This window comes from Oncorhynchus gorbuscha, linkage group LG18, assembly GCF_021184085.1.
Source record: "Oncorhynchus gorbuscha isolate QuinsamMale2020 ecotype Even-year linkage group LG18, OgorEven_v1.0, whole genome shotgun sequence".
NCBI lineage: Eukaryota > Metazoa > Chordata > Actinopteri > Salmoniformes > Salmonidae > Oncorhynchus > Oncorhynchus gorbuscha.
The window spans coordinates 2,343,746-2,354,609 of record NC_060190.1 but is presented as its reverse complement, the minus strand read 5'-3'; the positions used below and the strand labels follow the sequence as shown (position 1 = coordinate 2,354,609).

The 10,864-nt window shown below is 39.7% G+C and overlaps 1 protein-coding gene across 2 annotated transcripts; it reads left to right on the top strand.

The window, feature by feature from the left end:
• Positions 1-6,461: 6,461 nt before the first annotated feature.
• LOC124002762 (zinc finger protein 239-like) lies at positions 6,462-9,205 on the top strand. 2 transcript variants are annotated; one of them, XM_046310487.1, is made up of 2 exons: positions 6,462-7,052; positions 8,389-9,205. In XM_046310487.1, the coding sequence occupies exons 1-2, from the start codon at positions 6,695-6,697 to the stop codon at positions 9,150-9,152; spliced, it is 1,122 nt and encodes a 373-aa protein (XP_046166443.1). In that variant the 5' UTR covers positions 6,462-6,694; the 3' UTR covers positions 9,153-9,205. The 2 variants fall into 2 exon arrangements, with proteins under 2 accessions (XP_046166443.1, XP_046166442.1); XM_046310486.1 differs by having other exon boundaries at positions 8,386-9,205.
• The last annotated feature ends 1,659 nt before the right edge of the window (positions 9,206-10,864 follow it).

Below are 10,864 nucleotides of genomic sequence, written 5' to 3'. Positions count from 1 at the left end.
CGATCGCTCTGCCGAAGAGTCTTATTTCAGTAAAGGATAATCTCTCACCTTAACACAAAACACGTGATCTCACGATCGCTCTGCCGAAGAGTCTTACTTCAGTAAAGGATAATCTCTCACCTTAACACAAAACACGTGATCTCACGATCGCTCTGCCGAAGAGTCTTACTTCAGTAAAGGATAATCTCTCACCTTAACACAAAACACGTGATCTCACGATCGCTCTGCCGAAGAGTCTTACTTCAGTAAAGGATAATCTCTCACCTTAACACAAAACACGTGATCTCACGATCGCTCTGCCTAAGAGTCTTACTTCAGTAAAGGATAATCTCTCACCTTAACACAAAACACGTGATCTCACGATCGCTCTGCCGAAGAGTCTTACTTCAGTAAAGGATAATCTCTCACCTTAACACAAAACACGTGATCTCACGATCGCTCTGCCGAAGAGTCTTACTTCAGTAAAGGATAATCTCTCACCTTAACACAAAACACGTGATCTCACGATCGCTCTGCCTAAGAGTCTTACTTCAGTAAAGGATAATCTCTCACCTTAACACAAAACACGTGATCTCACGATCGCTCTGCCGAAGAGTCTTACTTCAGTAAAGGATAATCTCTCACCTTAACACAAAACACGTGATCTCACGATCGCTCTGCCGAAGAGTCTTACTTCAGTAAAGCTATCAATTCTTCCACTCTAGTGGGGACACTTCAAGGCTGAAAAGGGGACACTTCAAGGCTGAAAAGGGGACACTTCAAGGCTGAAAAGGGGACACTTCAAGGCTGAAAAGGGGACACTTCAAGGCTGAAAAGGGGACACTTCAAGGCTGAAAAGGGGACACGTCAAGGCTGAAAAGGGGACACTTCAAGGCTGAAAAGGGGACACGTCAAGGCTGAAAAGGGGACACCACGTCAAGGCTGAAAAGGGGACACGTCAAGGCTGAAAAGGGGACACGTCAAGGCTGAAAAGGGGACACGTCAAGGCTGAAAATGGGACACGTCAAGGCTGAAAAGGGGACACGTCAAGGCTGAAAAGGGGACACGTCAAGGCTGAAAAGGGGACACGTCAAGGCTGAAAAGGGGACACTTCAAGGCTGAAAAGTTTGGAAAATGTTGTTTGGTTGATTTATGATTAGAGAGAAAGAAATATATCTAATTATTTAGAGATGCCTATGGAAGTACTTTTGTGGTTATGGTGACACCTAATGGACACCTGTGGTTTACTTTCACCTAATGGACACCTGTGGTTTACTTTCACCTAATGGACACCTGTGGTTTACTTTCATAATAGCCCAAGAATTGAACTGAACCAGAATATAAACGCAACATGTAAAGTTGTAATATGTGAAGTGTAATACATGTAATAGACTAGTCAGTATAGGATACATGTAATAGACTAGTCAGTATAGGATACATGTATTAGACTAGTCAGTATAGGATACATGTAATAGACTAGTCAGTATAGGATACATGTAATAGACTAGTCAGTATAGGATACATGTATTAGACTAGTCAGTATAGGATACATGTATTAGACTAGTCAGTATAGGATACATGTAATAGACTAGTCAGTATGGGATACATGTATTAGACTAGTCAGTATAGGATACATGTAATAGACCAGTCAGTATAGGATACATGTATTAGACTAGTCAGTATAGGATACATGTATTAGACTAGTCAGTATAGGATACATGTATTAGACTAGTCAGTATAGGATACATGTAATAGACTAGTCAGTATAGGATACATGTAATAGACTAGTCAGTATAGGATACATGTATTAGACCTAATAGATAAATAGACTAGTCAGTATAGGATACATGTATTAGACTAGTCAGTATAGGATACATGTAATAGACTAGTCAGTATAGGATACATGTATTAGACTAGTCAGTATAGGATACATGTAATAGACTAGTCAGTATAGGATACATGTAATAGACTAGTCAGTATAGGATACATGTAATAGACTAGTCAGTATGGGATACATGTATTAGACCTAAAAGATAAATAGACTAGTCAGTATAGGATACATGTATTAGACTAGTCAGTATAGGATACATGTATTAGACCTAATAGATAAATAGACTAGTCAGTATAGGATACATGTATTAGACTAGTCAGTATAGGATACATGTATTAGACTAGTCAGTATAGGATACATGTATTAGACCTAATGGATAAATAGACTAGTCAGTATAGGATACATGTAATAGACTAGTCAGTATAGGATACATGTATTAGACTAGTCAGTATAGGATACATGTATTAGACTAGTCAGTATAGGATACATGTATTAGACTAGTCAGTATAGGATACATGTATTAGACTAGTCAGTATAGGATACATGTATTAGACTAGTCAGTATAGGATACATGTATTAGACTAGTCAGTATAGGATACATGTATTAGACTAGTCAGTATAGGATACATGTATTAGACTAGTCAGTATAGGATACATGTAATAGACTAGTCAGTATAGGATACATGTATTAGACTAGTCAGTATAGGATACATGTATTAGACTAGTCAGTATAGGATACATGTATTAGACTAGTCAGTATAGGATACATGTATTAGACTAGTCAGTATAGGATACATGTATTAGACTAGTCAGTATAGGATACATGTAATAGACTAGTCAGTATAGGATACATGTATTAGACTAGTCAGTATAGGATACATGTAATAGACTAGTCAGTATAGGATACATGTATTAGACTATATGTATATGTAATATGTGAAGTGTTGGTCCCATGTTTCATGAGCTGAAATAAAAGATCCCAGAAATCTTCCATACGGCACACAAAGTTTATTTCTCTCACATTTTGTGCACAAATTTGTTTACATCCCCGTTTGTGAGCAATTGATCCTTTGCCAAGATAATCCAATTCACCTGACAGGTGTGTCATATCAAGAAGCTGATTAAACTGGTGCAGCTTGAGCTGAGGGACAATACAGGGCCACTCTAAAATGTGCAGTTTTGTCACACAACACAATGCCACAGATGTGTCAAGTTTTGAGGGAAAAGCGCAATTGGCATGCGGACTTGCCGGAATGTCCACCAGAGCTGTTTTTACAGAAAATGTCATGTTCATTTCTCTACCATAAGCCGCCTCCAATGTTGTTTTAGAGAATTTGTCAGTACATCCAACTGGCCAATCAACCGCGTGTGTAACCATGCCAACCCAGGACCTCCACATTCGGGATCGTCTGAGACCAGCCACCTGGTCATCCACTACTTCTATGACTTGGTAAACAAACTGAAAGGGTACATACTGCCCCCCTAGAGGGTTTGAACAGGTACACTGGCAGTAAGGAAGTATAATTCATTGGCTGATCCCTCTTGATGACCTGGATGGAATCATGTGGTCCTTCCTTAACCATTAGGAAGTCCCATCCACTTGACTACTTCAAAATGGTGAAAGTCCTCAATGACAATGGCGCTGCCCATGCTAAAACAGACAATCTCTATGAGAATAGCCAATGCTAAAACAGACTTTTGGCCACTAGAGTCCTCTATCTATCTCTATGAGAATAGCCAATGCTAAAACAAACTTTTGGCCACTAGAGTCCTCTATCTATCTCTATGAGAATAGCCCATGTTAAAACAGACTTTTGGCCACTAGAGTTCTCTATCTATCTCTATGAGAATAGCCCATGCTAAAACAGAGTTTTGGCCACTAGAGTCCTCTATCTATCTCTATGAGAATAGCCCATGCTAAAACAGAGTTTTGGCCACTAGAGTCCTCTATCTATCTCTATGAGAATAGCCCATGCTAAAACAGAGTTTTGGCCACTAGAGTTCTCTATCTATCTCTATGAGAATAGCCCATGCTAAAACAGAGTTTTGGCCACTAGAGTCCTCTATCTATCTCTATGAGAATAGCCCATGCTAAAACAGACTTTTGGCCACTAGAGTCCTCTATCTATCTCTATGAGAATAGCCCATGCTAAAACAGACTTTTGGCCACTAGAGTCCTCTATCTATCTCTATGAGAATAGCCCATGCTAAAACAGAGTTTTGGCCACTAGAGTTCTCTATCTATCTCTATGAGAATAGCCCATGCTAAAACAGAGTTTTGGCCACTAGAGTTCTCTATCTATCTCTATGAGAATAGCCCATGCTAAAACAGAGTTTTGGCCACTAGAGTCCTCTATCTATCTCTATGAGAATAGCCCATGCTAAAACAGAGTTTTGGCCACTAGAGTCCTCTATCTATCTCTATGAGAATAGCCCATGCTAAAACAGAGTTTTGGCCACTAGAGTCCTCTATCTATCTCTATGAGAATAGCCCATGCTAAAACAGACTTTTGGCCACTAGAGTCCTCTATCTATCTTTATGAGAATAGCCCATGCTAAAACAGAGTTTTGGCCACTAGAGTCCTCTATCTATCTCTATGAGAATAGCCCATGCTAAAACAGAGTTTTGGCCACTAGAGTTCTCTATCTATCTCTATGAGAATAGCCCATGCTAAAACAGAGTTTTGGCCACTAGAGTTCTCTATCTATCTCTATGAGAATAGCCCATGCTAAAACAGAGTTTTGGCCACTAGAGTCCTCTATCTATCTCTATGAGAATAGCCCATGCTAAAACAGAGTTTTGGCCACTAGAGTTCTCTATCTATCTCTATGAGAATAGCCCATGCTCTTTTGGCCACTAGAGTTCTCTTATCTATCTCTATGAGAATAGCATTGAGGGTTGTTGGTAAGATTGACGTCACTACACTAATTAGGACAGTGAAGTAACAACAACCTCTGATATCATCGATAGAAAAGTGTATGGAACTAAACCTGTATTTGGTGTTCCGTGAAGTGTCTTAGAATTTAGGAAGCAAACCTGTATTTGGCGTTCCGTGAAGTGTCTTAGAATTTAGGAACTAAACCTGTATTTGGCGTTCCGTGAAGTGTCTTAGAATTTAGGAAGCAAACCTGTATTTGGCGTTCCGTGAAGTGTCTTAGAATTTAGGAACTAAACCTGTATTTGGCGTTCCGTGAAGTGTCTTAGAATTTAGGAAGCAAACCTGTATTTGGCGTTCCGTGAAGTGTCTTAGAATTTAGGAAGCAAACCTGTATTTGGTTCCGTGAAGTGTCTTAGAATTTAGGAACGTTCCGTGAAGTGTCTTAGAATTTAGGAAGCAAACCTGTATTTGGCGTTCCGTGAAGTGTCTTAGAATTTAGGAAGCAAACCTGTATTTGGCGTTCCGTGAAGTGTCTTAGAATTTAGGAAGCAAACCTGTATTTGGCGTTCCGTGAAGTGTCTTAGAATTTAGGAAGCAAACCTGTATTTGGCGTTCCGTGAAGTGTCTTAGAATTTAGGAAGCAAACCTGTATTTGGCGTTCCGTGAAGTGTCTTAGAATTTAGGAAGCAAACCTGTATTTGGCGTTCCGTGAAGTGTCTTAGAATTTAGGAACCAAACCTGTATTTGGCGTTCCGTGAAGTGTCTTAGAATTTAGGAACCAACCTGTATTTGGCGTTCCGTGAAGTGTCTTAGAATTTAGGAAGCAAACCTGTATTTGGCGTTCCGTGAAGTGTCTTAGAATTTAGGAAGCAAACCTGTATTTGGCGTTCCGTGAAGTGTCTTAGAATTTAGGAAGCAAACCTGTATTTGGCGTTCCGTGAAGTGTCTTAGAATTTAGGAACCAAACCTGTATTTGGCGTTCCGTGAAGTGTCTTGAATTTAGGAAGCAAACCTGTATTTAGAATTGAAGTGTCTTAGAATTTAGGAAGCAAACCTGTATTTGGCGTTCCGTGAAGTGTCTTAGAATTTAGGAAGAACCTGTATTTGGCGTTCCGTGAAGTGTCTTAGAATTTAGGAAGCAAACCTGTATTTGGCGTTCCGTGAAGTGTCTTAGAATTTAGGAACTAAACCTGTATTTGGCGTTCCGTGAAGTGTCTTAGAATTTAGGAACCAAACCTTTAGCCAATATACTTTGAGTATAAACCCTTCAATGTTGTTCAGAATATGATTTCAATATTTTCAAAATGTAAAATGAAAAGAAAAACCCAGCTGAATAGAATTTGCATTTAGTTGATTCTAACATTCAAACCTCTTTGATTTGATATTGTAAATTAATTTGATATGATATATGATTTGGATTTTGCAAAATGTATTGGATTTGATATATATATATTTGTGTGTGTGTATATATATATATACCTTGAGAACTCTTGAATTTAAGTTGTTTCAATTGCTTAATTTGTGCAGTGGTCATCAAGCTAAAGGTGTATGAAAATGTGATGACTGATATTTTTATCTAAGTAAAAAATAAAATGAATCTATAAGAAATTGCCTTCAACACAGTTTCCTTTGTATGTCTTCATATCAATGATTATTTAATTAATAAAATGAAAATAAACATTTTCAGCAACTGCGTTACCAACTCCAGTTATGCGATATCCGCATTTAATGAGATGTTGCTAATGTGACGTATAATCTAGTGGACGGAACGCTTCTTCAACAACATGGCTACTGATTCAATCACCTCGGAACCTACATAAAACAGATACATTAAAGCGCTTTAGACGTTTCAGTTAGTTTAAAAACACATTTATGTCGTATCTGGTTACCCTTCATTTCTATATTTATGTTTTTGTTAGCCATCTAGATGGGTGGTTAAATTACCAGTAGCCTAGAAGCTAATTAATGATAGCTAGCTAACGTTACCTCGCTAACATCCTCGACCATGAGCTCACCAAGCTACACCCTCCCTGCTAAAGAAGAGGAGAAAGAAGCCCCCGTGAAAGAGGAGAAGGAAGAGGAGGCTGTTACAGTTAAACAAGAAGTAGAGGATGAGACTGTTACTGTTAAACAAGAAGTAGAGGGTGTAGCTGTTGGAGTGAAAGAAGAGGAGGAAGAAGAGGAGGTGGATGTTACTGTGGAGGAAGAGAAACAAGACAGTGCCGCTTTGGGAGTGAAAGAGGAGGAATTGACTGTCACAGTGAAAGAGGAGGAGGATGCCGTCTTTGGAGTGAAGGAGGAGGGGGAGATTACTGTCACATGGGAGGAGGAGGAGGAAGAGATTGGAGATATAATTAACACCAGTGAGTACCATCTCAAAACCAGAAGTACAAACTATGCAGTTGTTAAACTATTGTGTGGTTTTACTGAAGTAATATACTTGAATATGTAGTTCTGTACTGTAGAAATGGTTAACGCTACACTGTCAGATAGTGTATCACCATCAAACAGAGGGCCGTTAACAATGGGTCAATGCATCCTATGACATTGACCAAAATACTGTAGTCCTCATTATCCATTATTATAGAGCCCTGTTCAGCCTGTAAACATGACATTATCTATTATTATAGAGCCCTGTTCAGCCTATAAACATGACATTATCTATTATTATAGAGCTCTGCTCAGCCTACAGACATGACATTATCTATTATCATTTAGAGCCTGATCTCGCAGCGTAAGCCTATGACATGACATTTCTGTCTATTATAGCTCTCCGTTCATGTTTTAATTCACTGGTGTTTCAAGTGCATATGGAAATGTAGCCTATCTTCCATCTAAACCTCAGCCTTAAACATGACATTATCTATTATCATAGAGCTCTGAGAAGCCTTATGACATTATCTATTATTATAGAGCTCTGTTCAGCCTCAACATGACATTATCTATTATCAGAGCATTCTGCATCATCCTCATTCCTATGTCCAACATGACATTATCTATTATCATAGAGCTCTGCTCAGCCTCAACATGACATTATCTGTTATTATAGAGCTCTGCTCAGCCTATAAACATGACATTACATTATCATAGAGCTCTTATATAAACATGACATTATCTTTATTATAGAGCTCTGTTCAGCCTCAACATGACATTATCTATTATTATAGAGCTCTGTTCAGCCTATAAACATGACATTATCTGTTATTATAGAGCTCTGTTCAGCCTCAACATGACATTATCTATTATCATAGAGCTCTGCTCAGCCTATAAACATGACATTATCTGTTATTATAGAGCTCTGTTCAGCCTCAACATGACATTATCTATTATCATAGAGCTCTGCTCAGCCTATAAACATGACATTATCTGTTATTATAGAGCTCTGCTCAGCCTATAAACATGACATTATCTATTATCATAGAGCTCTGCTCAGCCTATAAACATGACATTATCTGTTATTATAGAGCTCTGTTCAGCCTCAACATGACATTATCTATTATTATAGAGCTCTGCTCATTCCATGAAAGCAGATTATACTTGAAGCTCTACATTATTATTATTATAGTAGCCACCAAGTTTTTCTTTAAATGAGGAATCATTTCTGGTTTAAACCTCATAGGTAGACAGTTTTATCATGTGCTGGTTTCATTCTGGTCTCTGATTAGTAGTTAATTAAATGCTATTTTTTGTCTTTAGCAGGAGAAAGACCAGACACCCACTCTGACAGCAGGAACAGTCCTTCAGGGGAACCAGACCCAGAGACGCCCAAACCAGCGAGACCACACCACTGCTCCCACTGTGGAAAGAGTTTTACTAAGTTACGGAATCTAAAAGAGCATGAGAGGACACACACAGGAGAAAAGCCTTTCCAATGTTCCCAGTGTGGAAAGAGTTTTACCGTGTTAACTAACCTGAAAAGACATGAGAGAATACACACAGGAGAAAAGCCTTACCAATGTTCCCAATGCGAAAAGAGTTTTACCGTGTTAGTTAACCTGAAAAGACATGAGAGAATACACACAGGAGAAAAGCCTTATCAATGTTCTCTGTGTGGCAAGAGTTTTACCCAGTTAAGGTCCCTGAAAAGGCATGAGAGAGTACACTCTGGAGAGAAGCCTTATCAATGTTCCCATTGTGGAAGAAGTTTTAGGTCGTCTGCAAACATGAAGGAGCATGAGAGGACACACACAGGAGAAAAGCCTTTCCAATGCTCACATTGTGGAAAGAGTTTTACCCATCTAGTGAGCCTGAAAAGACATGAGAGAATGCACACAGGAGAAATGCCCTACCAATGCTCCCATTGTGGAAAGAGTTTTTCCCAATCAGCAAAACTGAAAAGACATAAGAGAATGCACACTGGAGAGAAGCCTTTCAAATGCTCCCATTGTGGAAAGAGTTTTACCCAATCAGGGGGCCTGAAAAAGCATGAGATAAAGAAGAAGCTATGTTCTTTATGTTCTTGACTGAGAATGTGTTTTTGTTAATGACAACTTCAATAAAACCTAATAAAAATATATATTTTAAATATTTGTTATAATTTCAATACTTTAATTGAATACAGAGTACCTCTGTTTTTAAGTATACGGTCTCTGTGGATGGAGTGGAGCATTAAATATAGAGTCCTGGATAGAGTCTTGTCCATCAGTCGCTGTGGATGGAGTGGAGCATTAAATATAGAGTCCTGGATAGAGTCTTGTCCATCAGTCGCTGTGGATGGAGTGGAGCATTAAATATAGAGTCCTGGATAGAGTCTTGTCCATCAGTCGCTGTGGATGGAGTGGAACATTAAATATAGAGTCCTGGATAGAGTCTTGTCCATCAGTCGCTGTGGATGGAGTGGAACATTAAATATAGAGTCCTGGATAGAGTCTTGTCCATCAGTCGCTGTGGATGGAGTGGAGCATTAAATATAGAGTCCTGGATAGAGTCTTGTCCATCAGTCGCTGTGGATGGAGTGGAGCATTAAATATAGAGTCCTGGATAGAGTCTTGTCCATCAGTCGCTGTGGATGGAGTGGAGCATTAAATATAGAGTCCTGGACAGAGTCTTGTCCATCAGTCGCTGTGGATGGAGTGGAGCATTAAATATAGAGTCCTGGATAGAGTCTTGTCCATCAGTCGCTGTGGATGGAGTGGAGCATTAAATATAGAGTCCTGGACAGAGTCTTGTCCATCAGTCGCTGTGGATGGAGTGGAGCATTAAATATAGAGTCCTGGATAGAGTCTTGTCCATCAGTCGCTGTGGATGGAGTGGAGCATTAAATATAGAGTCCTGGATAGAGTCTTGTCCATCAGTCGCTGTGGATGGAGTGGAGCATTAAATATAGAGTCCTGGATAGAGTCTTGTCCATCAGTCGCTGTGGATGGAGGGGAACATTAAATATAGAGTCCTGGACAGAGTCTTGTCCATCAGTCGCTGTGGATGGAGTGGAGCATTAAATATAGAGTCCTGGATAGAGTCTTGTCCATCAGTCGCTGTGGATGGAGTGGAGCATTAAATATAGAGTCCTGGATAGAGTCTTGTCCATCAGTCGCTGTGGATGGAGTGGAGCATTAAATATAGAGTCCTGGATAGAGTCTTGTCCATCAGTCATTAAATATAGAGCTGTGGATGGAGTGGAGCATTAAATATAGAGTCCTGGATAGAGTCTTGTCCATCAGTCGCTGTGGATGGAGTGGAGCATTAAATATAGAGTCCTGGATAGAGTCTTGTCCATCAGTCGCTGTGGATGGAGTGGAGCATTAAATATAGAGTCCTGGACAGAGTCTTGTCCATCAGTCGCTGTGGATGGAGTGGAGCATTAAATATAGAGTCCTGGACAGAGTCTTGTCCATCAGTCGCTGTGGATGGAGTGGAGCATTAAATATAGAGTCCTGGATAGAGTCTTGTCCATCAGTCGCTGTGGATGGAGTGGAGCATTAAATATAGAGTCCTGGACAGAGTCTTGTCCATCAGTCGCTGTGGATGGAGTGGAGCATTAAATATAGAGTCCCTGACAGAGTCTTGTCCATCAGTCGCTGTGGATGGAGTGGAACATTAAATATAGAGTCCTGGACAGAGTCTTGTCCATCAGTCGCTGTGGATGGAGTGGAGCATTAAATATAGAGTCCTGGACAGAGTCTTGTCCATCAGTCGCTGTGGATGGAGTGGAGCATTAAATATAGAGTCCTGGATA

Coding starts and splice junctions, on each gene's coding strand:
- LOC124002762 (XM_046310486.1), top strand. CDS start 6,695: ATGAGCTCACCAAGCTACACCCTCCCTGCTAAAGAAGAGGAGAAAGAA. Junction 7,053..8,385: donor TGGAGATATAATTAACACCA/GTGAGTACCATC, acceptor TTTTGTCTTTAG/CAGGAGAAAGACCAGACACC.